The 27685-nt window shown below is 41.9% G+C and overlaps 1 protein-coding gene across 1 annotated transcript in view; it reads left to right on the top strand.

Annotated features, from left to right (window-relative positions):
- Window positions 1–415: 415 nt before the first annotated feature.
- The window catches only part of LOC137332954 (tetraspanin-7-like), a 33581-nt gene continuing 6311 nt past the window's right edge, over window positions 416–27685 (top strand). Inside the window, exons 1-4 of the mRNA XM_067997001.1 lie at window positions 416–606; window positions 19536–19724; window positions 20219–20293; window positions 26394–26480. Of these exons, the coding sequence (XP_067853102.1) occupies window positions 517–606; window positions 19536–19724; window positions 20219–20293; window positions 26394–26480 (441 nt within the window). The 5' untranslated portion in view covers window positions 416–516. The remainder of the gene's footprint in view (window positions 607–19535; window positions 19725–20218; window positions 20294–26393; window positions 26481–27685) is intronic.

Genomic DNA, 27685 nt, shown 5'->3' on the forward strand with positions numbered 1-27685 from the left:
GTACATATATTTAAAAAGTCCAGCTCATTGTTCAGAAATGAGAATGATTTCAAAAGTCTGCCATTTACTGTGGGTCCCATTCCTAACTTATCTTCTGTGACTGGTGGGCACTGTAGGGACTGGAGTACATAGTGGATACTAGCAACAGCATTATTATATAAGTTTATAAATTTGCTTTGTTTGTTATGGTTTAATTCTTTATTAGTTGTGCCCATCTAAAATAGGGGCACTTTTGTTTGTTTTTTTTTTGGAGGGATGACATTGGTTTATTTAGAAAAGGCAGTCCTGATTTACTGCCTGGTTGGTTGTCGTCCCCCCCATCAACCTGTTATTCCCATTCATTCCCATATAATCCTGGGATGATTGACACCTGAGCTGTGCAATGAACGGGACGGAAGTGGAGTCAAAGGCGCCGTCACTTCCTTGGCAGCGGGAGAAAGGGGGGAGAGAGCGGTGAGGTGTTAAGCTGAGGTTGATTCGCCGTCGCTCTGTAGTTTCGGTGAGTCGTGTAGAAACATGGCAGCGTCTTCGGCACGGCGGCTGCAGACCAAGCCCGTCATCACCTGTCTCAAAACCTTCCTCATCGTCTTCAGCTTCCTCTTCTGGGTGAGTGAGTGCGGGGAGTCGGAGCTACTCGAAGATGAGGGAGGCCGGGGAGGGGTGGGAAACACTCCGTCCTCCCCCGGGCCGCCGGCGTGGGGGTGGAAACCAGAGCCGCTACACAAAGAGCAAGGCACGGAGGAGATGGTCACATCCTCGGGTAAAAGTTGGGGGAGAACCGCTTTTCTTTATAAACTACTTTCTCTGAAAACAGAAACTTTTTTTTGCTTTCAAAACTTTTTTTTTTAAAAAGCAAGTTTTTTGGCGCCCAGACTATAACTCCTGAAAGTGTTCAGGTACTTTTAATAAGATTTCACCTGCCCCCGGGTTAAAATCCCAGGTTGGGGAGAGGAAACGGTAACAGCGCCAAGCCGCCCGGTGTTTGGGGTTTTAATTGTTTTTTAAAAAAGTTTTAAACTTTTTGTTAACTCCATTTTTATTTTTTTTCTGGAATATTTCCCAAGAAAAGTCTTGTTGAGGAAAGTATCGGGGTAAAAGATTTTAAAACAAAATATTATTTTGAACTTTTCTTTTGACAACTGTTGGATTATTTATTCCTTCCTTCCCCCGCCCCCTTTTCAGATTGCGAGTTCAAAACTTCGGAAGCTCCTTTTGTTCGAAGTCAACTTGTTCCCGACTGTGGGGTTTCTTCTTTGTTTTTGTTTCCTACGTTGCTATCGGTTGGTTTTAAGAGTTAATTGTAAACAATTTTACAACACCAAGTTATAGTCCAGCAATTTTATTTTAAATTCACAAGCTTTCGGAGGCTTCCTCCTTCCTCAGGTGAACGTTGTTGGAAATTTTAAGAGTTAGAGAGATAAGGAAGATCCTTACTCTACACAGCAGTGATTTATTTTTCATGAGAAGAAGCTATACAGTCCCACCGTGCGGCCAAGCGAAGTCCCGAGGTGCCCATGAATTATCACTCCCTAAGGAGAAAAGTTATCCAGCCGTCTATCGTTCACGATATCTTTGGTTCAAATTTCCACCCGTACAAGCTGAACATTCCATACATATCCCAGGCTATAAACTTCGATGGAAATTAAATGTTTTCTTTGCTTTTTAGTTCTGTGTGTCAGATTTTGTTTTTTTTAAAGAAGCTTAGAACACCTGGCACTTGTCTATGGAGCAGGTACTCTATGCAGTACAACTTTAATTGTTTACCCTCTTATTGGCATTAAAGGCATAGTTTTAACTGGGGCTTGTATAAATTCTGTGCTGAGCCTAATGTAGTACTTTGTTTAAATCTTCTGTTAACCATGTCCCTGCATGTGCAATTTTCAGGTTTTGTACTGGCTGTTCTTGGGTTCATTGTCACTGGTCATTCCTGTTTTTTTAAAAAAACTTCATTCCCCAATGATCTGGAATGAATCTTTTGCTGCCCCAAATTTGTAGGGAAATTAGAAAGGTGCAAAAACCATAGAGTAGTGATAATAAGGGGACTTCAACTATCCTAATATAGACTTGGACAGTAATATAAGGGGCAAAGAGGTGGAGGAATTTTTGAAGTGTGTTCAGGAGAACTTTCTTGACCAGTATGTCTCCAGCCCAATGAGGAAGGAGGCATTGCTGGATTTGGTTCTGGGGAATGAGGTGGGCCAAGTGGAGCAAGTGTCAGTCGGGGAACATTTAGGGATCATTGTATCATAAAGTTTAGAATAGCTATGGAAAAGGATTCAAGTAAAAATACTCATTTGGAGGAGGACCAATTTCAGTGGGTTGAGAACTGATCTGGCCTGGGTAAATTGGAATCAAAGATTGGCAGGCAAAACTATAATTGAACAATGGCCGGCTTTTATTGAGATATTTCTGGTACATTCCCATGCGGGAGAAAGGTAGGGCAACTAAAGCCAGAGCTCCCTGGATGATGAGTGTAAGATGAAGCAGAAAAAAGAGACATGACAAATGTCAGGTTTATAACAAGTGAGAACCAGGCTCAAAATGGAAAGTTCAGAGGGGAAGTGGAAAAAGGAAATGAGGGGCAAAGATAGAGTGAGAATAGACTCGTGGCCAACATGAAAGGGAATCTAAAAGCCTTCTATAGGTGTGTAAATGTGTAGTAGGAGGAGGGGTGGGACCGATTAGGGACCAAAAGGGAAATCTACTAATGGGGGCATAGCTGAAGTACTAAATGAGTACTTTGCTGCTGTCTTTACTAAGGAAGAAGATACTGCCAGAGTCTCAGTAAAGGAAGATATAGTTGAGATACTGGATGGGCTAAACATTGATTAGAAAGGAGGTACTAGAAAGGCTAGCTGTACTTAAGTAGCTAAGTCACCCGGTCCAGATGGGATGCATCCTAGGTTGCTGAGGGAGGTAAAGGTGGAAATTGCAGAGGTACTGGCCATAATCTTCCAGACATCCTTAAATATGGGGGATGGTACCAGAGGACTGGAGAATTGCAAATGTTATACCCTTGTTCAAAAAAGGTGCAAGGATTAAACCCAGCAACTATAGGCCAGTCAGTTTAACCATGGTGGTGGGGAAACTTTTTTAGAAATGATAATCCAGTGCAGAATTAGCAGTCACTTGGCCAAGTCTGGATTGATTAGGGAAAGCCAGCAATGCAGTTGATGTGCTGTATGTGGACTTTCAAAAGGCTTGCCATCAAGATTGAAGCTCATGGAATAAAAGGGGCAGTAGCAGCATGGATACAGGAAGCAGAGACTAGTGGTGAAGGGTTGTTTTTTTGGGACTGGAGGGAAGCATACAGTGGTGTTCCCCAGGGGTTGCTAATAGGACCACTGCTTGTCTTGATATATATTAATGACTTGGACTTGTGTGCCAGGCACAATTTGCAGATGACACAAAACTTGGAAGTGTAGTGAATAGTGATAGACTTCAAGTGGATATAGACAGGCTGGTGGCATAGACTGATGTGTGGCAGATGAAATTTAATGCAGAAAAATGTGAGGTGATACATTTTGGTAGGAAGACTGAAGAGAGGAAATATAAACTGAAGGGCACAATTCTAAAAGGGGTAGAATAAGAGATCTGGGGATATATGTACACATCATTGAAGGTGGCAGGGCAGGTTGAGCAAGCAGTTTTTTTTTAAAAGCGCCTATGGGATCCTGGGCTTCATAAATAGAGGCATAGAGTATAAAAGCAAGGAAGTTATGTTAACCTTTAATAAAAACATTCGTTTGGCCAGTACTGGAGTATTGTCCAGTTCTGGATACCCCACTTTAGGAAAGATGTGAAAGCCTTAAAGGGTGCAGAAGAGATTTACTAGAATTATTCCAGGGATGAGGGACTTTAGTTACGTGGATAAACTAGAGAAGCTGGGGTTGTCTCTATTCCAAGGAGAATGGTTGCGAGGAGATTTGATGAAGTATTCAAAATCATGAAGGGTTTAGATAGAGAAACTGTTCCCATTGGCGGAGGGGTCAAGAACTAGAGGACGTAGATTTAAGGTGATTGACAAGAACCAAAGGTGACATGAGGAAAAACTTTTTTACACAGTGAGTGGTTAGGATCTGGAATGCACTGTCAGAGGGTGGTGGAGGCAGTTTCGATCATGGCCTTCAAAAGGGAACTGGATAAGTACTTGAAAGGAAAAAAATTGCAGGGCTATGGGGATAGGGCAGAGAGGTGGACTAGCTGGATTGCTCTTGCACAGAGCTGGCACAGACTCAATTGGGCCAAATGGCAGCCTCCTGTAACCTTTCTATGATTGTATATCTAGTTAAACAAAAGCATAGCCTGGGCATTGTAACATGGAACCTTTGCTCTATTGAAATGTGTGTGCTGCCACATGAACCTTTCTCTTTTTACAGAAGGTAGACTGAAAATCATTTTACTGGAGCACTGTTTCAAATCATGAACTGGTCCCTTTTTTATATAATTCTGATAGTGGCATTGAGAAGTGCTGTGTCACTGTCAACCCTTCATGCAATAAACACAAGTGTAGTACCTGTTGTGTAAGCAAATGCAGCAGTCTTTCTGCAACCATGAGTCACTGCTCCTTCCTTAGGTAGACTGTCTCCTGCAACATTGCTGGTACAATGAATCTTTCCTGGTCATCTCTTAAGTTTGATGGTGCTGTAATTTTCTTGTGTCTCCTTTCTCTTTCTCCCCCCCTCCTCCCCACCCCCACCCTGTTATAAAATACCAGCCCTCCAAGTTAATGTTGAGTGTTGTTCATTTGATGGGGTTATACTAGGATACTTTGATCATAAATTTAACATAATGGAGTTGCTTAAACGTTGCTGACAATTTGCATACACTGGAGTTTTAATCTGCCTATCGTCCAGCAAATGCATTGATTATTGCCTCATCTGCATTGATTTATAGTACTCATTACTGCTGAAAAGGGGGAAGTTTTAGGAGCATACTACAATATATGAAGGATGGTACCCTTTTTCTTTCCAGTACCTGCCCTCTGGCAGGTAATCCAATTTGATAGGTTATTTCAATTTACAATCCTTCTAATATGGGAGTTTTCCATCTGTACGATGTCAAGAGTATCTGTACTGCCAAAGAAATCCAATTTCAAGGTATAGTTCAGCCTGGACTTTGTTTATTTTGTGTTCCCCTCTCCTGGTGAAAGCATAAACAAAGTAGGCTTGGGCCAGTAATTCACAGTAGACCATCCCTTTGGAGAAAATATAAGATCACATTCCACAACTCTTTGCAAGGGCCTCTCAATTTAAAGGGAAGGCTTCCCCTTGCTAAGCTTGAACCATCAGATTAGGTCATTCTCCCAAAATCAAATGGGGAAGATAGGACTGAGTAACAGAAATTAATATCATCTATGTATAAGCTTATCTTGCACTTTTTACCCCTTAACCATATGCCCTAGATGCAGGTGAGGGAAGGGAGGGGATCTACTGATGGCAATTGAAAGGAGTTTAAAAATGGCTCCAATTCATTGACTAGGAAAGTGGCCATTCTTGCTGTGTTCTACCAACTTGATACAATACAACAATTGCTTGCATTTTAATGGCACTTGTACAAACATGCCTGACTGCTTTACAAAGATATCAAAGTTTGCAGATGATAGAGATGGGAGGGAAAGTAGAGAGTGAGGAGGACATAAAAAACCTACAAGGGGATATAGACAGGCTGGGTGAGTGGGCGGAGATTTGGCAGATGCAATACAATATTGGAAAATGTGAGGTTATGCACTTTGACAGGAAAAATCAGAGAGCAAGTTATTATCTTAATGGCGAGAAACTGGAAAGTACAGCAGTACAAAGGGATCTGGGGGTCCTAGTGCAAGAAAATCAAAAAGTTAGTATGCAGGTGCAGCAGGTGATCAAGAAGGCCAACGGAATGTTGGCTTTTATTGCTAGGGGGATAGAATATAAAAACAGGGAGGTATTGCTGCAGTTATATAAGGTATTGGTGAGACCGCACCTGGAATACTGCATAGAGTTTTGGTGTCCATAATTAAGAAAAGACATACTTGCTCTCGAGGCAGTACAAAGAAGGTTCACTCGGTTAATCCCGGGGATGAGGGGGCGGACATATGAGGAGAGGTTGAGTAGATTGGGACTCTACTCATTGGAGTTCAGAAGAATGAGAGGCGATCTTATTGAAACATATAAGATTGTGAAGGGGCTTGATCGGGTGGATGCGGTAAGGATGTTCCCAAGGATGGGTGAAACTAGAACTAGGGGGCATAATCTTAGAATAAGGGGCTGCTCTTTCAAAACTGAGATGAGGAGAAACTTCTTCACTCAGAGGGTAGTGGGTCTGTGGAATTTGCTGCCCCAGGAAGCTGTGGAAGCTACATCATTAAATAAATTTAAAACAGAAATACAGTTTCCTAGAAGTAAAGGGAATTAGGGGTTATGGGGAGCGGGCAGGAAATTGGACATGAATTTAAATTTGACGTTAGGATCAGATCAGCCATGATCTTATTGAATGGCGGAGCAGGCTTGAGGGGCCGATTGGCCTACTCCTATTTCTTATGTTCCGAGTAGGAGGGGATGAAAACATTGTCTGAGAAGGCTTTTGAAGCAAAGTGGTGGCGATAAGGCATAAATGCTGAGTGCCAGTGGGCAGGGTATAATGGCTGTGGAGGGAGTGGAGACAAAGTAGACTGGTTTCAAGACTGTTGGTGTGCAAAGATGGATAAGGAGGGATACAGCCATGGAAGCATTTGAAGATGAGGATGGGCATCTTGGTCAGTTCTCTTGCAAGAATGGGAAGGGTGTTAGTGAAGGTTTTAAAAACTAGGACTGCTGTGCGCTGGATGAGTTGTAGTTAATGGAAGGTAGAAATGGGGAAGCTGCAAAAAGGTATTGCCTTGTGATAAAAGGGGTAAATTAGAATTTCAGCAACAAAGGAAAAGTAGGATGGAGGTGGATGTTGCCTTGGATGTGAAAACAAGCCGTCTTGGTGAATTAGATGTGAAGGAAGAAGCTGCTCCTATGGTTGAAACTCTACTCTTCGCTATTAGCGCTTGAATTGCTTTGCCTTCTAAGGAAAGCAGGGATTGGTGTAGCCTTGCCTCCTCCCTGTTGGAGCAAGAGTGTAGGAGAGTTATAGCCATCAGTACAGACTGAGGCTGTGGGATATGAATGCACTATTTTAATTGTTGACTTTTTTTAGATATGGCTTGACTTGGTATTGCTATATGATGTCATGCATGCCTGTGTTTCATAACTAGCCTTTCTGCCATCAACTATTTCCCATGTTTATTACTTATGTAAGGCATGGCTTTTGTACATTTCTATACGATTCATTGTTTCAGTTCCAGATCTAGTATTCAAGTTGCTGAGTAACTAAACTTTCACAATTATCAAAGATGAGTACTTTGCATCGGTCTTTACCAAGGAAGATGCTGCCAAAGTCACAGTAAAAGAAGAGGTAGTTGAGATTACTGGATGGGCTAAAAACTGAGAGGTACTAGAAAGGCTGGCTGTACTTGAAGTAGATAGGTCACCTGGTCCGGATGAGATGCATCCTAGGTTGCTGAGGGACATACGGGTGGAAATTGCAGAGGTGCTGGCCATAATCTTCCAATCCTTCAGTATGGGGGTAGTGCCAGAGGACAGGAGAATTACAAATATTACATCCTTCAAGAAAGGGCGTAAGGATAAACCCAGCAACTACAGGCCAGTCAGTTAGCTTCCAGTGGGAAGCTTTTAGAAACTATAATCTAGGACAAAGTTAAGTCACTTGGATGAGTATGGATTAATAAAGGAAAGCCAGCATGGATTTGTTAAAGGCAAATTATGTTTAACTAACTTCAGTTTTTTGATGAGGTAACAGAAGGTTGAGGGCAATGCAGTTGATGTGTAAATAGACTTTCAAAAAGCATTTGATAAAGTGACATAATAGGCTTGTCAACTAAACTGAAGCCCATTGAATAAAAGGGGCAGTGGCAGAATGGATATGAAATTAGCTTAGTGACAGGAAACAGTAGTGGTGAATGGTTGTTTTTTGGACTGGAGGAAGGTACATAGTGGTGGTCTCCAGGGATTGGTACACTAGGACCACTTTGTGACTTGAACTTGGGTGTACAGGGTGCAATTTCCAAATTTGCAGATTACACAAAACTTGCAAGTATAGTGAACAGTGAGGAGGATAGTAATAGACTTCAAGAGGATATAGATAAGCTGGTGGAATGGGTGGACACATGGCAGATGAAATTTAATGCAGAGAAGTGATACATTTTGGCAGGAAGAATGAGGAGAGGTAATATAAACTAAATGGTACAATTCTAAAGGGGGTGCAGGAACTGAGACCTGGGGGTATATGTGCACAAATCTTAAAAAGTGGCAGGACAGGTTGAGAAAGCAGTTAAAGCATACAAGATCCTGGGCTTTCTAAATAGAGACAGAGTACAAAAGCAAGGGAGTCATGATGAACCTTTTTATAAAAGACTGGTTCGACCACAGCTGGAGTATTGTCTGATTCTGGGCACCACACTTTAGGAAGGATGTGAAGGCGTTAGAGGGTGCAGAAAAGATTTACTAGAATGATTCCAGGGATGAGGGACTTTAGTTACACGGATAGACCGGAGAAGCTGGGAATTCTGGAATGCACTGCCTGAAAGGGTGGTGGAAGCAGCTTCAATCGTGGCTTTCAAAGGAATTTGATAAATACTTGAAGGGAAAAATTTGCAGGGGAATGGGACTAACTTGATTGCACTTGCAAAGAGCTGGCATGGGCTCTGTCGAATGGCCTCCTGACCATTCTATGATCAGAGTGGAATTTTGTGATGTGTAAAATACCATAAAATTTCTTCATCTGTAGTTGTTTGTCTTCCAGTGACTGTCTAGGAGCAACAGTGGAGTTGTCTTTCATTATTAGCATGAGACTTTGCAAAATCATGTTGGTAAATCTATGAACTTTAGTTGAAGACTGAATACTGTCTTTTTAAAAATTGATACAGCCATTAATGCCCATCTCGTGGATGTAATGTGGTGGTGTTGAGCTGATGCAACTGTATAAATTTGCTTATCCCAATGCAGACTAAGCTTGTGATATGACAAGTGTTGACTGTTCTTCATGGTTGAACTTCTAGACTTCACAGACGAACTTCCTGTGGCCAACGAAAGATCCAAGACCAAGCTGTGCAGTGGATGTGGCAAAAAGGGAAAATAGTTCTATAGAAAAAGGGTACTGGCCTGCCCTCTCCTGTCATGGAGTACCGTAGAGGGGGCAATTCAACTTGAACATGCCTCTTTGCTAAAGCCTTCACTGGAGGACTTTAAGCAATCAGTGAGTGAGTAGGCCTGGTATGTGGCATTGGACTTTGTCATTCAGAATATTAGGGATGATGCAAACTGCCTTTATGTAGGTACTTCTACCATGGTGAATGCAAATGCCCTTTGTATAACTGAAGAGGAAACTTTTAATTTGGAATGACAGCTGTTAGCTAACAATGGTGGCTTGGGTATGCCCATGGTTTGGTGCCTATAATGCCTGGGTTACAGGGAGGCAAGCAGCTGCTGAAGCTCTGGATCCACCCCCAGAGGAACCACCATGCAGCATGGTGTATGTCAATACTGTGGTCAACAGGATGGTGGCATTGCATTCAACGTTAGAGTTGGCTGCTTGTGAAGAACTCCTAGGACATATCTTTTCTGTTTGACCGAATAAGCAGAACTCTAAATGCATGTGCAGAGCATACTACCTAGATTGCAGTCATGTGCATGCAGCATAACTCCACAGTCCTATATAAATAGTACAAGTAGGCATGAATTGTAAGTATTAAACTTTTTAAGTAGTTGTAGGAGACCTCCAATTTTAGTAGACAGTAGTACAAAGAATACTTCAAATGTTTTGCAGCAGTTTGTGGAACATCTGGCGCAGGCACGGTAGGCTGAATGGCCTCCTCCTCCTCCTGTGCTGTACCTACATCTGGGTATTTGCTTCAGTTTTGTCCCCACGAGCATTGGTTCTAAAATTAACCAGAATGTTTGAGTCTATCTTGCAATGTGTTTTTCATGGTGTTGCTCAGCTTTAACTGCAAAGTAGCAGTGTGGTGAAAGGCCAGATCTAGGATTATGTTTGAATTTTTCACTATCTTGAGGTTCACTTGATCAGATTCGATGAAACAGCTGGGATTTCTTTTAAGAAAACACTATAGATTATCACTTTGTTTAGAATTTATTTCATTTATTTTTCAGTTATTACCACCCCGCTCCATAAAAAGTTTGTTTATCTCAACTCATTCTTGAATGTGATCAATAAATAAAACTACAGTTTAAATTGTATTATAAATTGTACAAAGGGTTAAAAGGATAGTAACATCTAATAGAATAGCTGAAATAAACTATGGAGGGTTGTAATATGCCTGGAAATAGAATAGGATTTTATAGCACGGTGGCCATTTGGTATGTCTTCTGAGAGGTAGCACCTTAGTCCCATTTGCATGTCCTGACCCTGTATTAACTTTTTTCAATCCACTTCCTTCTAAAAGCTAATGGAGCAGAACTTGCTCCTGAAATAACGGAGGAGCTCAACAGCACTCTTATGGAGAATCGAAGAAGTAAGTTCCTGAATTTGCACATGCACACTAAAACGCAGAAATTGTGAACTTGCTCCTATTGGTTTGCCAGCGATTTGACAGCTGCGAATTAACGGACTATTGCATGCTGCATTCATTGAAATCACTGAAAAATCACAAACCACTGAAAAATCACAAACTTGTTCATCCACCCAGCTGGAAAGTAACTAATTACACCATCAAAAGGTACGCTTAAAAAATACTAAGTCTAAACTAAGTTTTAAAAGCACAATAATCCTGACTGCCAAACAACTAAAAATTAAAATGTGAAGTCTATAACTCATTAAAAAAAAATTTAAATTAAATGTTTTCCCTTAATTCATTTTTATTTACAATAACTTCCAGAATACTAACTTTAAATGAGTGAAGTCTGCTTGCCTGCTTGTGGACGTGACTTCTGACAGATTTTTGTGGGCATGTTTTCTATTCTCTCTCTGCTCCATGCATAACGACGTACCCTGGCAGAGGCTGAGTTGATTATGCACAATTTTTTTCAAAATCAAGCGAGTCAATGCCACAGAGCCCGCGGTAAATACATTTGTTAATTTAATTTGCAGGAGCTGCAGTGATCGTTGCCACGCCGCACTGCAAGTTCTGGTCCATTGTTTATTCTGCTTCCATTACATTCAATGTCCTTACAGTCCTCGGTTTAATAAAAATTTTCAACCTCCCATCGTTCTTTTAACCTCTCCTTTTTGTTCTTTTGATGAGCTTAAATTTATATCTTATTGTTATAGACTCACTTCAAAACTTTTAAAATATTTTTGAACCCCTCTGATTTCCTTAATATTCTCTGCTCAAATGAAAAATGCACCAAGGCCAGAGTTTCTTTAGTGTCTCCTCATACCTAAAGCTTCTCATCCCAGTTGTTGCCCTAGTTAACAACTTCTTCCTCTCCAGGGCCTTGGCATTCTTCCTAAAGTAGGATGCCCAAAACTTGATACACTCTTCCAACTGATTCTAACCAATTATTTGCATAGGTTTAGCATTATCTTTGTTTTTGTACTCATTGCCTTTATTTAAAAGACTAGGATCTTGTATATGTATTTTTTGTGCAGCTTTATAAACTTGTTCTCCCACTTTTTAAAGACTTATTTATCTGGTCCCTAAATCTCTGCTCCCCTTTTTTAAAGTCAGGGTATGTATCTAATTTTTCCACACTTGATTTCATCTGTCTCTGCCCAATCTACTTGCCAAGTTGTCTTCCTGAAGTTGTTTGCAGTCCTTTTCACTGTAAACCACACTCTCTTGTCATCTGCAAACTTTGATATTGCCCCACTACTAAATTTATATCCTTTTATTTTGATTAGAGATTGAGGACGACTCATCCGTTTACATCCCTCCAGTTCAAGAAACCACAGCTGTGTTCTGTCCTTTGAGCAATTTCCTACCTATCACCACATTTGCTTTAATACAGTATGTCATAATTTTATCAAATGTTTTGAAAATCCACTGCATTTCCTTTATCAATATGTATTGAGCAATCCTTAATTTGTTTGAGATGTGCCTTTTTTAAAAAAAAAACTGCTGGCTGTCTCCTTAATTAATCCATGTCTTTCAAAGTGAGTGATTTTGTATTATGGCCTCTAGAAACTCACCCACTGCTATTGGGCTGATCCCTCCATGGTCTCACCCCTCCCTATCTCTAACCTCCTCCAGCTGTACAACCCTCAGATCTCAGCCTTTTTTATACATTTCTCCTTTCCCCCCCCCCCCCCGATTTCCATCACCCCACCATTGGCAACAGTGGCTTTAGCTGCCTAGGCCCAAATCTCTGGAATTCCCTACCCTATTGACCAAGCTTTTGGTCACTGGCCCTAATGTAGCTTGGTGTCAAATTTTGTCTGATGCTCCTGTGATGTGCTTTGGGGTGTTTTACTATGTTGAAGGCACTATATAAATGCAAGTTGATGTTGACTGATCTGTAGTTAACTGGATTAATGCTGTCTCCCCTTTTTGAACAGAGCTGTTACACTAGCAACCTTCCTGTCCTCTGGTACAACTTCCATACACAAAGTTGTTTGAGAAGATTGTGCTCTATTTCCTCTGGCTTTCCTCAGCATTCTATATGCCACCAGATCCTGCTGTCTTTTCCACTTTGGAGTTCCACCAACTCCTCATCTATAATTATCCTAACTTCTCAGCCACCAGCCACCTCCTTGTACCTTTTCATTCCCACTGCCAGTCTTCTGTGAACAATAACTATTTATTTAATATCTGCTGTATTTTACTTTTTGTATTTTTAAAAAGTCTTTTACCAATTGTTACCTGCCAGTCTTCAATCCCCTTCAGCCTCGCTAATCTTATGCTACTTTTTTTTCTATACGTAGGAACAGGAGTAGACCATTCAGCCCCTCGAGCCTGCTCCACCATTCAATTAGCTCATGGCTTATTTGTACCTTTTGCTCCATATCCCTTGATATCTAACAAAAATCTATATCTATCTATCTTGAAAGCTCCAATTGGCCTAGCATCCACAGCCTTTTGGGGGAGTTCCAGATTTCTATTACCTTTTTTGTTGTGTGGAAAAAATGCTTCCGATTTCACTCCTGAATGGCCTAGCTCTAAGTTTGATTGTCCCCTTGTTCTTGATTTCCCACCAGAGGAAATAGGGTAGGTATGGAGAAACTATCAAATCCTTTAACATTTTAAACACCTCGATCAGATCACCCCTTGATCATCTTCTCTACTTGAGGGAATACAACCCAAGTTTATGCAACCTGTCCTCTTAATTTAACCCTCTAAGCCCTGGTATCAATCTGGTGAACCTGTGCTGCAACCCCTCCATGGCCAGTATATCCTTCCAGAGGTGCGGTGCCCAAAACTGAATGAATGTAATACTCTGATTGGAACTGACGAAGGCTCTATCCAACTGAAGCATCACTTCCTCCCCTTTTTGTATTCGAGCCCCTTTTGAGATAAAGGCTAACATACCATTAGACTTTTCGATTGCTTTTTGTACCTGTCGGCTAACTTTTTTAATGACTTGTGCCACTTCTGTTTGCTCCTCTACCATTCCTAATTTTTCACCATTTCAAAAATACTCTGATTTATCTTTCTTGGATCCAAAGTAGATAACCTCACAGTTGCCCACATTGAGCTCCATTTGCCATTGTTTTGCCTATCCACTTAATCTGTGTCGATTTGCAATTTCCTGCTCCAATTGGCACTGCTTACCGTCCCTCCTAATGTCATCTGAAAACTTAGAAATAAACTCTCTATTCCTTTATCCAAGTCATTAATAAATATGGTAAAGTTGAGGCTCCAGAATGAATCCCTGGGGAATAACTTTTTTTTGCTTAAATATCTTATTAGCCCTCTTGTCAAGTCTAATTTTTAATCTGAATTTCTCTACCCATCCAAGGAACTCAGCTTTTGCTGCAGCCCTGTTACTTTTGTGGGACTGCCTAGTTTGTATCCTCAACCTTATCTTAGTTAAATTTTATCTTGTTGAAATTGGCTTTTTTCCAAGAATGTACCCTTTTATCATTTGACACCTTCCTCTTTGTTTCTTGAATGTTCCCCCTACCCTTGCATTGTTTACTTGCCCCCCCCCCACCTTCATTTCCTAAAACTTGATCCAGCACTGCTCCTTTCTTGAACTAAAAACATGCTTATCTAGAAAGTAGCACTGGATACTTTGTAGAAACTGCTGCTCTTTGCCACCTGCATTGCTTTGCTTCCATCCATTGTTGGAAACCTAGTCATTATGGCCCTGTTATTGCATTTTTCTTTTTGTCTACATATCTTTCACTGGCAGTAACATTTGTCCTATTCCTTTCTATCTAACCAGAGATCCACCTTTTTGCACCATTCCCTAATGAAATCTTTCATTAACAATGCTACCTATGTAGCTCCCCACTCTAGCCCAGGGACACTGGAGCCTCAACTTTACCTATTCATCCTTTCTGAATATTCAGTTTCCAGTCCTGCCCTAGCCTATGTCAAGTCTCTTAATGCTATCATACCATCCCCCCCCCCCCAACCACAACATAGCAACTTGTCTCTAGCTCACTAATTTTATTCAAATTACTTGGTGCATTAATGTATAGGCATCTGGATCTGCCTCGTTCAGGGTCTTGTTTTAATCCCTTCATCCGATCTGTTCTTTAACTTTTTTTTCTTTTATCTTTCCTCAACTCCTTTTGCTTTCTTTTTTTCCTTTCTTCTCTTTCCCCCCACACCCACAACCCTGTTTTCCCTGCCTCGAGGGCACTAGTTGTCTCCCCAATAAGAACATTAATTCTAGCCTTGTTCAGATGAAGCCTGTCTGAACTGTACAGGCCACTTCCAGAACTGATCCCAATGTTTAGGAATCTGAACCTTTCCTTCCTACACAATCTTTTTCAGGTACACATTTAACTCCCATATCTTAAAATACTGAGGGGCATTGAAACATCTTTGTGCATCGCTGCCTAGTTATTCCCAGCTATTCCTGAAAAAAGCATGAGTGCAACCTGTTAACAAGTTACTGCCTTTTGAACTTCTACAAAAAGGTTTGCATGTCTCTATACAGTAGGTTTATCCTTCTATCTGCTATAACTGTTAACACTTGGTATATCTTCCAATTCTCTTTCCTGAATGTACTGACTCATGCTGGGGTACTATTTTCCATGGCAGCAGCAGTGGCAACAGCGTTCTGATCCTTTCACGTGAGAGTAGATGAGTTTCAAGTAATGTCTGCTGTGCTACACTTTTTTTTTAATTTGTTCATGGGATGTGGGCATTGCTGGCAAGGCCAGCATTTATTGCCCATCCCTAATTGCCCTTGAGAAGGTGGTGGTGAGCCACCACCTTGAACCGCTGCAGGTAAAGGTTCTCAGTGCTGTTAGGAAAGGAGTTCCAGGATTTTGACCCAGCAACTATGAAGGAATAGCGATATATTTCCAAGTCGGGATGGTGTGACTTGGAGGGGAAGGTGCAGGTGGTGTTCCCATATGCCTGCTGCCCTTGCCCTTCTAGGTGGTAGAGGTCATGGGTTTGGGAGTTGCTGTCGAAGAAGCCTTGGCAAGTTGCTGCAGTGCATCCTGTGGATGGTACACAGTGCACCAGTGGTGAAAGGAGTGAATGTTTAGGGTGGTGGATGGAGTGCCAATCAAATGGGCTGCTTTGTCCTGGATGGTGTCGAGCTTGTGTGTTGTTGGAGCTGCACTCATCCAGGCAAGTGGAGAGTACTCCATCACACTCCTGACCTGTGCCTTATAGATGGTGGAAAGGCTTTAGGGAGTCAGGAGGTGAGTCACTCACCGCAGAATACCCAGCCTCTGATCTGCTCTTGTAGCCACAGTATTTGTGGCTGGTCCAGTTAAGTTTCTAGGCAATAGTGAGCCCTGGGATGTTGATGGTGGGGGATTCGGCAATGATAATGCTTTTGAATGTCAAGGGAAGGTGGTTAAACTCTCTTGTTGGAGATGGTCATTGCCTGGCACTTGTCTGGCATGAATTTTACTTGCCACTTATCAGCCCAAGCCTGGATATTGTCCAGGTCTTGCTGCATGCGGGCACGGACTGCTTCATTATCTGAGGGGTTGCGAATGGAACTGAATGCTGTGCAATCATCAGCAAACATTCCCATTTCTGACCTTTTTTATGATTGAGGGAAGGTCATTGATGTAGCAGGTGAAGATGGTTGTGCCTAGGACACTGCCCTGAGGAACTCCTGCAGCAATGTCCTGGGGCTGGGATAATTGGCCTCCAACAACCACTACCATCTTTTTGTGCTAGGTATGAGTAGAGTTTCCCCCTGATTCCCAACAGGAATAGCTGGATACTGATCAGGAGTGGGAATGTTGACCTTTCCTCCCCACTCTAGCCCAGGGACACTTGAGCCCAATTATAGTGCTGCAGCTACCATCTTGGTTGAGATAAGCTTATTGGCACAACAGGGAATGAACCTCAGGTTTGTAATTGCACCAGGTGGTGTCTTTACCCATAGTAATCAGTGAAGCTTTATCAATATTTTAGTTTGAAACTATAGAAATGAAGCATTTACCAAATTTCTTTCTCTCATGCAAATAGTTGATTTTCTGGAAGGTTCTTTACATTTAGGTAAAATTAAGGTTATTCTAGAGCCACCTTTTTAAAATGGGTTGGTGGGAAGGAAAACTACTGAATGGGTTCTATTTTCTTTGGACCAATTGTGACATTGGGCTAGCCCAGTGCTACCACAAGCACTAAAGAGGTGGCAACTAAAACTACATGAATAAACTATAGTGGTTTAATTCTGATGGTTTATTACAGAAATGGTCCAGTGGTGCCCATTGGTTGCAGAAGCCAAGTAAACTGGTTGAAAACTTGATCCAAGGTTGCACAGCCATGAACTAGGGCTTGAGATAAACCGGCAGAGCAACCTCCACCCCAGTAATCTTGCTGGGTTGCTGGTTGCTGCTGCATATTCAGCTTGTAATTATTTTCAGTGGGTCAGATGGTTCCCATTAAAATTATTCAGCTGTTCCAGGAGATGCAAGGCTAGCACTAATTTGCAACATCAGATGTGTCCGAGCAGACACCCAAAATTGCCTCTAAGAGGAGAACAACATGATACAGCTATTGAGACTTACTAAATAGTCTTACAATGAAATTACTCCTGGTCTTTCCTATTGCTTTAGCTACTTTGCTGTTTGGTACATGCATTACGGCTGGGGAAACTAGGTTCAGTTTTCCCTGGTTCAGTTAGACATCTAACCTCTACTGTTTGTCTACACCATGTTTTGTCACAGATGTACACCAAAAAACTATATTGCCTCCTAGAGATGCCTGTTACAAGTGGGCATTAAAAACTGTACTCAGCCCTGACTGTTAGGTGTGTCTTGGAGGCTGTAGCACATGGAGTGATTCTGTCTGCTGTCACCCCTGTTCAGGTGGAGTTGCTGGGCCCTGAAACCTCCCTTGGGAACTTTCACCTTGCAACTTGAGCATTCTCTTAGCAATTCCCTCTGCCATTTCATTCTACATGGAGGGATTTCCTGTATGTTATTCCTGCACACTCTCCATTTCCATGTCCTCATCTGTCTGGACATGCCTTGTTGTCCAGTGGAAAGCCTTGTATTCAGGGGTGACCCCTGCACTGAGGTGGGAGTGTGGAGCTGTGGCATCAAATCATGCTGGGCCACTTTATTGATACTCGGGATACCTGCCCATATTGCGGCCTGGATGATTTCCATATTCCAAATGGCCGCCTCCTGTGCTGTAATTTCTATCATTCTATGAAAACTCTCCTTTCAAGTCTGAGCCCAAGGAGTGATTTATAATTGTTGGTGCTGAGCTGTGCCCTGAAGTGTCCCAAACACTCTGCCTGATCTCTTGGTTTGGGTTAGTCTGTGCTGGCTGGTTTTGGCATGTGAAGTCCAAGTATAAATTGACAGACTCCCAATCCAGATTTGTAACCTTCACACACAACCCAAGTCCAAGGAAATAGGAAAAGTGGTGGACCTGTTGAAAGTGGCATTGACTAGGGAGCCTGACTGCGCCTTGTGCTGTGCGAAGGGATTCTGGTTGTCGTTACAAGGTGTATTAGTTACCAGTAGGGTATTGGAGCATCGCACCTATTACTATCAGTGAGGTATTGTTACTATTAGTTATGATTGGATTCTGACTTATCAGTAGTGCAATTAAGTTATCGGTGCAATTTCAATGAGTCACTATTAGTTACTGGTGGAATCAAAGTTCCTCCCGCCTCTGGTTTCACCTCTTTTCCCACGCCTCGCGGGTGACCTCCTGGTTCTTGGAATGTCTCAACAGCTGCTGGCATGGAACCACGAGCAAAGATACTCTATTACAGGAGATCCAACCTTTTTAAGGTAATTAAATAACACATGCAGACATCACGTGATCAAGCCTCCAGCGATGCCTCCAACTGAATTGGCAACCCTATTCAGCGTGCTGCTAGTTCCCCATTGGATGGCTACTAGAAATAGCCACCTGTTTAAGCAGCTCCAAATTCTGCTTGTTGGACCCACAAGTTCAGGCCCGTAGGCACAATTTCCCCAGTTTATATTGTGTATTGCTGGCTGCAAGAGCACCACTCCTGTCAGCTGTGCAGTGTAAATATAGAAGTACCAGTAGCATTTTATTCTGTCTGTAATCCTTTCTCCACTGCAGACTATGAAGGTTTGTCTGGTTGTATGCCTAAAAACTAAGCAGCATTGTTGGGAGGAAATAACAACAATGCTAAGACCAGTCTTCTGGAAGTAGATTTTATGATTTGCAATGCAGTATGCTCTGTAGGGGTTCAGCTGAGAGCCCCTAGAAGTGTTGAAGGGCAGAACTGTCGAACTGGCAGGACAGGAGTGTCTTCATTATTTAGACCAAACTTTTAATATACTATTTTGATGTTTTCTTCTTTCTCCCAGTCTAAAGTTCAACTTCTAATTCAGGTGAAGGTGTCTATTTTCCTGGTTGTTATGCTGTTTAAGTTGTTTAGAAGTTTCAAACCTGACTACTACTTAAACCTTAAGATTTGTCTTCTTGTCTAAACGTTCACCTCAAAACCCACACTGCAGAAAGAGTCAGAAGATTGAATTGGTGTTTGGGAAACTACAAAAGTGGAAGATATTCTGAGTCTCTGCTTTTAATACCACCCTTGGTAATGGAGCTGTGGCCAGTGTTAAAGCAGCCATAGTAACTGTTTTTGCTACCCTGAATTGTGGGATGGACTAAGCTTTTAGATGAGAGCAGTTGAATATAAAACTCATTAGATGTGTACTGTAAGAATGACCAATGATAATATGTCAAGGTGCAATGTAATTTGACCCTTCTAGGTCAGTGGAGGTTGGTAGAAAATGCACTTTTATTACAGTAACTTACCAATTCTATGAACATCAGTGGAAAAATGACTTTTAAATATGCTTAGCAAATCTGAACAAGTTAAATTCTGTCACTAACTTGTTGAGGGCTGCAATCCTGACTAGTGCCTTGCTTAAGGCCAACCCATGTTTTTGTCTCTACATTTTAACTATGCTCTTAGATTGCAGGTAGTGTGCTTTTGGCAGTGGGCATATGGGGCAAAGTGAGTCTGGAAGAATACCTGTCCCTAGTAGCTGAGAAAAGTACGAATGCTCCCTACGTACTCATTGGAACTGGTGCAATCATCATCATATTTGGTTTCTTTGGATGCTTTGCAACATGCCGAGGCAGCACATGGATGTTAAAACTAGTAAGTTTTTTTTAAATTGCCTCCATTGCCAAACTCTAATTAATTTCTTGCTTAATTTTGTGACTTTTGTCAAACAGTGTAGTGGTGTATTCTTTCAAGTAAAGGAAGATTATGTAAACCTTTATGTACATATTGAGTCACCTATTCATGCTGGGTTGTTGATTTGATTCAATTGCACAGTAGGTAACCCAGCAATTGCAGTTACTGGCTTCCCAAATGAATTGAAGTCAGTGCTGTTTTCTTATCAATGTGCCAAGTTTAAAGATTCTCTTTAGTTAGAGATTTGAAGTTGCATTGGGAGTATTGCTAGGCAGGTAGCAGACTAGTGAACTCCAGCCCAGAATAGTCCCTAGGTCTTGACTGGGTTCCTGTACAAACAGACCTGTTGGATCAGCTTTGTTTTCACTTTTTTGTTTCTAACTTTCTAAATAGACATGACTTGTTCTTTCTGGAGAATGTAAAGTGAAGTAACACTTTTTTTCTTTCTTTGCCAGTATGCTATGATCCTGTCACTACTCTTCTTGGCACAACTTGTAGCTGGCATTTCTGGATTTGTCTTTCGACATGAGGTAAGGGCAACTTTTTGCAGCAGCTATCGTGCTTTATCTTGTCAGTGTTGCAGTTGCAAATATATTGCGGAGTATTAATTGACTACATCTGCAACGTGGGATTTTTTCGAAGGATCCTCCTTTCCTCAGAAGTTAACAATGATCTGTATCCTTGTGGACATGCCTAAAATGCTGAGGGGCCCATAAGGATATACCTGAAAAATGTGCAGAATAGATTTGATGGGGTTGGGAGGGCAGGATAATTAACAAGCTAAATGACTACTTCCCTACTTGAAGGTTTTTAATCAAGGTACTTCAAATTTTACTCTGGAATTTTGATAGTGACACAGAATATAGATGACCTGAGAAAAAAATCAATACATTTTGGAAGAAATATATCCCAGGGCACTTGCAGAAAAGGAAAGAGACTTGTAAAACACCAACCATTTTAATGAGATGTTGAGTTGGGAAAGTTCTGAGAACTAGTAACTAGCAAAAGGAGTTCCCATATTCAAGCAATTTTATAAATTGGAGTCGGTGGATAATTAGGGCAAGACTTGGATTAGTAACTTTTTCTACAGGAAAGAAAGCAAAAGTTCTTTGTGAAGGAACTAATCATAATTGGGAGGGGGGGGTGCATTTAGTGGAGTGTCTCAATCTGTCCTGGTGAACACCCTCCCACTGCCCAGTTTCTAGTATGCATTGACAGCCTGGAATTTTTGTGTCTTCAAACTGGCTGAGTTTGCAAACAATATAAGCTAAGGTGGACTTGGAAGGAGCTGATCAGTGAATACAATACAGGCAAAGGCACTGAATCTTGAAGGTAATTAACAGGAGGTGCTTGTAACGTATGGGAGAGATATAGCTTAAGAACATAGGATGTTTATCATGTTCAACAGTATGGGATGACAATGAAATGAGACTATATTGCTAAATCTGAGTCCAAATCTGCTAAAGCCTGACATTTCCTTGGTCATACTGTTTGGAATGTTGCATTTGTTTCTAATCATTGCAACATGAGGCAGTGGCTCTAGAGGCAGGATAGCTCTATCCTTGGACGCCAAGATGAATGTCTTGGGACCTTGTGGAGTCTTATAAAGTATTTAATAGAACAAAGTATACCTGGAATAATATGTATTCTATCTTGGCGTATCTACATGATGAGGGCATAGATATAGTTGTGAAGAGTAAATTTAAGATAGATACCAAAATATTTCTTGTAGAAGGTGGAATAGCTTGCCAGGAAGGGTGGTTAAGACCATGCCACTGAGCTGATTAAGAAACTAGATACTGTAATGGGAAGATTATAGGGTTGGTTTTCTATAAGGATAAAATTAATAGACTAGTAGGAATGAAGATCAAACTTCCTATCATCAATTTGAGGATGCCTAATCTGAGTGATTTTGTAGTTCAGAATATTACCATCCCTCAATTACAGAAAAATCATACTAGTCCTAGGCCCTTCATAGAACAATTATGCACTGAAGCTGCTGATCCAGGAAGTCAGTAAAGAGTGAACAGATAAGCAGCTTTCCTTTTTTGGGCTCCTGACATTCCCCACCTGCCACTTGATTTTTTTTTGTTGCTTTTCACTTGTTCTTGCTTTTAAACCTCCATAATAAAAGGGAATGTCACACTATATGGTTGCCTAGCAATATCAGTGTCAGAGGCAACCCTGCACTCTTGTCTTCAGGTGTTAAAAATCTCTAAATGGAGGTTTTGCTAGGCTCTTACAATGGAAAGTGCCAGTAGTATGGGTAAGTTGACTTGCACTTGGAATTTGCCTGCACATGTGCCTCTGACATCTGTGAATGTGCTGCCCTAAGTCAAAGGTGGAATGTGACTTCATGATAAGCTGCCCTGTTGCCTAATCTACATCAGTTTGATTTGGCAACTGAAGCCAACTTATTTACTGAACCACTTCAATTAAATGCTGCTCTGATGTAAAAATGGAATGCTCATTTTCAGCCACTAGATGGCTTGTGCAGAAAGTTTGTCTATTTTCTGCACACTGTCACCTAGTGGCTGCAATCCTGCAGTACAGTAGGCTGCATTGTATATTTGAGTGTCATCTTGTTGCCACCTGATGGCAATGTAAAACAACCAAATTTGCAATCTGTTCTTTAAAGAGCAATTTTTCAGTTCACCAGAATCTTCCAGCAGTGGCATGTTTAAGTGCTGCAGATCCAAAATATTGGTGTAGCCATAAGAGAATTATGCAGTTATGCCAGTCCAAGTTGTCTATCTTATTGCATTGATTGGAATGGTATTAAAGAAAAGCTTGATTTTGAAATTCATTTTAAATGTTTTTTTATGTTACAAACATGATAATAGACTCTTGTACAATGGATTTTTTTTGTGCATGATAGAAGGCTGGATAAGATGGCTTAATTTGCTGACTTGAGCAAAAAGCCTGGTCTTGCCCTTTTTTCTCCTTCTCAACTAGCAGTTAGCTTCTCCCAAGTAATGTTGAATGACCCACATGGTAGTATTTGATAGAATGTGGAGCATGAAATACTAAGTGAAAACTTTCACTTTTTTTCATCAGCATAGTTAACTTGAGGCATTTGCGATTTGGTAATCAGGCTTGTATGGTTTTGAAGACTTTTGTGCTGCAGTTTCTGACTTCAAGCATGTTTATGTGCATACTCCTTGGCAGATGTTTCTTCCAACAGGGTTTGTGAAATTAAGTATCCTTGTTCAAAACAGTTAGTAGGTAAGAGGTGGGGAGGGAAAGGCCTATGCTTTTGCTCCCATGCTCTTGATTGTAGTTCTTGAGCATCAGCTTATTGCTCACTGACTTGATAAACAGCTTCATCTAGTATTCAGAAAATTTAGGATGTGCATCAGAGCTACTTGGTATCCTGACATGAATGGAGTACTGAAATACTGGGGCACTTTTAACAGGGCTGGTGGCATGGATGGTTTTTGCATAAACCCTTGCTTTCTTTACTCTTGAACTGGAGTGTACATTTTTATTCTAACTGTACAACACAATAGATGAGCCTCGATCTAACTTGGCAGTTGGAAGGTGGATGAGAGGTGTTGGAGATAAATAAATGATTCAAATTGTATAAAATCACTTCATTACCAGTTAGTGAGCATGACTTTGTGACCAAATGGGTATACTACCAGCAGCTGCCAGTGTCTGAAGTCAGGCAACTGACTCTCAATGTCAAATCATTTTACTAATTCTGCCTTGATCACTAGAATTCCAGTAAAATGTAATGCTGTGAATTTTGCAGCTATATTGTAGGTGTTAATGCATAATTAGAATTACACATTGAGCTCTCACTTCTGTCCACTGACCAATGAGAACTAAAACTTATTTTTACATTCACGTGCCCCTGACAGCAGACATGTTTTCCTGCTAAAGGTGCAGTAAAGTATGCAACCTTTGGAATTCCAACAGCATTGGAAGCCACTTTAGTGCATCTTGAGTTACCATCAGATTGGTTGTCAAATTATGCTGCTATTAAATGCACAGCTCGTTCAGCTGTTGAAGAAGCCTTGGAGAGTTGCTGCAGTGCATCTTGTAGATGGTACACACTGTGGTTGCCAGTGGTGGATAGGGTGCCAATCAAGCAGGCTGCTTTGTTTTGGATTATGTCAAGCTTCTGGAGTGTTGTTGGAGCTGCACTCATCCAGGCAAGTGGAGAGTATTCCATCACACTCCTGACTTGTGTCTTGTAGATGGTGGAAAGGCTTTGGGGAGTCCGGAGGCAAGTCACTTGCCGCAGAATACGCAGCCTCTAACTGGCTCTTGTAGCCACAGTATTTATATGGCTGGTCCAGTTAAGTTTCTGGTCAATGGTGACCCCCAGGATGTTGATGGGGGATTTGGCAATGGTAATGCCATTGAATGGCATGGGGAGGTGGTCATTGTCTGGCACAGATGTTACTTGCCACTTATCAGCCCAAGCCTGGATGTTGTCTAGGTTGTGCTGCATGCAGGCATGGACTGCTTCATTATCTGAGGAGTTGTGAATGGAATTGAACACTGCATTCATCAGCAAACATCCCCATTTCTGATCAGGACATTGATGAAGCAGCTGAAGATGGTTGGGCCTAGGAAAATGCCCTGAGGAACTCCTGCAGCAATGTCCTGGGGTTGAGATGATTGGCTTCCAACAATCACTACTATCTTCCTTTGTGCTAGGTATGACTCCAGCCACTGGAGAGTTTTCCCCCTGATTCCCATTGACAATTTTACTAGGACTCCTTGGTGCCACACTTGGTGAAATGCTGCCTTGATGTCAAGGGCAGTTACACTCTCCTCAACTCTGGAATTCAACTCTTTTGTCCATGTTTGGACCAAGGCTGTAATGAGGTCTGGAGCCGAGTGGTCCTGGCGGAACCCAAACTGAGCATCGGTGAGCAGGTTATTGAGTAAGTGCCGCTTGATAGCACTGTCGACGACACCTTCCATCATTTTGCATGCATGTAGTTCTGTGTTGTAGTTTACCAGGTTGGCACCTCATTTTTATGTACGCTTGGTGCTGTTCCTGGCGTGCATTTCCACACTCCTCATTGAACCAGGGTTGATCCCCTGGCTTCATGGTAATGGTAGATTGAGGGATATGCTGGGCCATGAGGTTACAGATTGCAGTGGAATACAATTCTGCTGCTGATGGCCCACAATGCCTCGTGGATGCCCAGTTTTGAGCTGCTAGATCTGTTCTGAATCTATCCCATTGAGCAGTGATAGTGCCACACCTCACAATGGATGGTACCATCATTGTGAAGATGGGACTTCCACTCCACAAGGACTATGCAGTGGTCACTTCTACCAATACTGTCATGGACAGATGAATCTGTAACAGGTTGGTGAGGATGAGGTCAAGTAGGTTTTTTTCCCCCTCATGTTGGTTCTCTCTCCACCTGCCGCAGGTCCAGTATGGCAGCTATGTCCTTCAGGGCTCGGACGGTAGTAGTGCTACCGAACAACTCTGGGTGGGGGGGCTTCAACATCCATCAAGAGTACATTTTGTGCCCTTGCTACCCTCTGTGCGGTGGTCACTCCTACCAATACTGTCATGGACAGATGCATCTGCAACAGGTAGATTGGTGAGGACGAGGTAAAGTAGGTTTTTTCCCCTCTTATTTGTTCACTCACCACTTGCCGCAGGCCCAGTCTGGCAGCTATGTCCTTCAGTTGTGGTGCTACTGTGCCACTCTTGGTACATTCTGTGCCCTTGCTACCCTCAGTGCTTCCTCCAAGTGGTGCTCAATATGGAGGCATACTGATTCATCAACTGAGGGAGAGCGGTAGGTGGTAATCAGCAGGAGGTTTCCTTGCCCATGTTTGACCTGATGCCATGAGACTTCATGGGTTCCAGACTCTACGTTGAGGACTCCTGACTGTATACCACTGCTGCCACCTCTGGTGGGTCTGTCCTTCCGGTGAAACAGGTCATACCCAGGGATGGTGATGGAAGAGTCTGGGACGTTGGCTGAAAGGTATGATTAAGTGTGGCTATGTCAGGCTGTTGCTTGAATAGTCTGTGGGCCAGCTCTCCTAATTTTGGCACAAGTCCCCAGACGTTAGTATTTGCTTATTAAGTACCCTAAGGAGTTTCCATGCATGTGCACTTCTGGCCTGACTTGTTTAATACTTAACATTTTTTCAAAATAAATGGTTACATGTCATTGTACAAATTACTTTTTAAAACTTCATTTAACATGGGATGCAAAACCTTGTCAAATCATGTGCATGTGCAAAGGGTTAAACTTTCATTGGGCCTTGCTAGATAGCAGTGGTAGGAACAAAAGGCAGTTGTGCCTGGAACATGAGTCTTGGACTCTCCTAGGAAGCCAACTTATGTGCAAATGTTTTTAGATTTACTGAGGTCTAAGCAGATGCAAAATCTTGGCTTGTTGCTATTCAGCTGTTAAATCCTAGGAGGAACTGTAATGCATGACTTGGGCTCTTGCATTACTGGTGAGATGGTCACTTGGCCATTGAAAGCAGATAAATCATACTAAACTTGCATTTAAAAAAAAATAGGTTTTAGGGTCACGCAGTGAACCATGGAATCAAAAGCTAAGCTGTGCTTTTCTGTTAACGGAATGTTTTGCAAAGCTTTATTTGCAAATTCATTGACTCATGTTTTTGTTCTAGATTAAAATCATTTTCAAGGCCACCTTCCAAGAAGCTGTACAGAAATATAATGCAACGGAGTCCCCTGTGGATTACATCCAGCAAAATGTAAGTAACGCAAGATCAAGTGCCCTTGCTAATCACCAACCGCTTAACTAGCTGATAAGTTCATCAGTGCTGTATGTGATTTTGCAGTGGGATGTAGTACCCTTTTTTGTTTCCTTTTTCTACCCTTTCCTCCTCTTCTCCCTTCCCCCCCCCCCCCCCCCCCAAAGGACATATTCAACAGTAAACCCCTTGTGCTTTATAGATCATTGGGAAATACTTGGCTTTCCAGAGGAGCAAGAATAATCTATTGTAAAGATAAAGTTTCAAATTGAATCCACCTCTAGAAGGTTGCTCATTATAAAAAATAAGTAAGGCTGTCAGCTACAGAATACTGTGTTCATCCTTCCATCTTGATTTTCAGAGTAATGAGATCTAGGGCAAGAAAAGGCTATTCAGCCTATTGAAACACCTCTCTAGTACACAAGTTCTAATTATAGCATCCAGCTCCACTCAAAGTGCCAACAATCTGCTTGGTGGAATTCATATATTGTGACCAGGTACTGTAGTTTAGTGGTAAGCCCTAAACAAACAACCTTGTGCCCTGAGATCATTCCCACTAAACTGCTGACCACTCAACTTCTTGGACCCCATACTAGTTGATATTGTAAATGGTTCCCTCTGCTCAGGCACTGTCACCCTCCCTCTCAAAGCAGCACTTTTTTAAAAAAAAATGAAACGCTCTTGCAAGCTACTATCCCATCTCCAACCTCCCTTTCCTCAAGTCCTTGAATGTATTGTTCCCAAATCCGTGCCACCTTGTCCTCAACTCTGTTTGAATCTCTCCAATCAGATTTCCACCCCTGCCACAGCACTGATACAACCCCACTCGATGCCAAATGAATTGTGGCCAGGGATGCATTAGCCCTCCTTGTCAAAGGTTGAAGATAACTGGTTCATCCATAGCATCCTTCTTCAATGCCTCTCCTGGTTTCCAGCTCATTGTGCTTTGTTTCCCCTCCTTAACTATCCAGTTGTAGCCAGAGAATTTCCAGCAATCACTTCTCTATCCCACCCCTCTATCCTTCACTCCTTTCCTCAAACATGCCCCTTGCCAACATCTGAATTTATGGGGTATGCGGAGCACCCTGCTCTCAACTCCTCCACTGCCTGTGTCAGACTCCTTATCTGACATCTAGTCATGAATGAGCTGCAATTTCCTCCAGCTAAACATTTGGGAAGACCGATGTGATTTGTCTTCAGTCCCT

This window comes from Heptranchias perlo, chromosome 15, assembly GCF_035084215.1.
Source record: "Heptranchias perlo isolate sHepPer1 chromosome 15, sHepPer1.hap1, whole genome shotgun sequence".
Lineage (NCBI taxonomy): Eukaryota > Metazoa > Chordata > Chondrichthyes > Hexanchiformes > Hexanchidae > Heptranchias > Heptranchias perlo.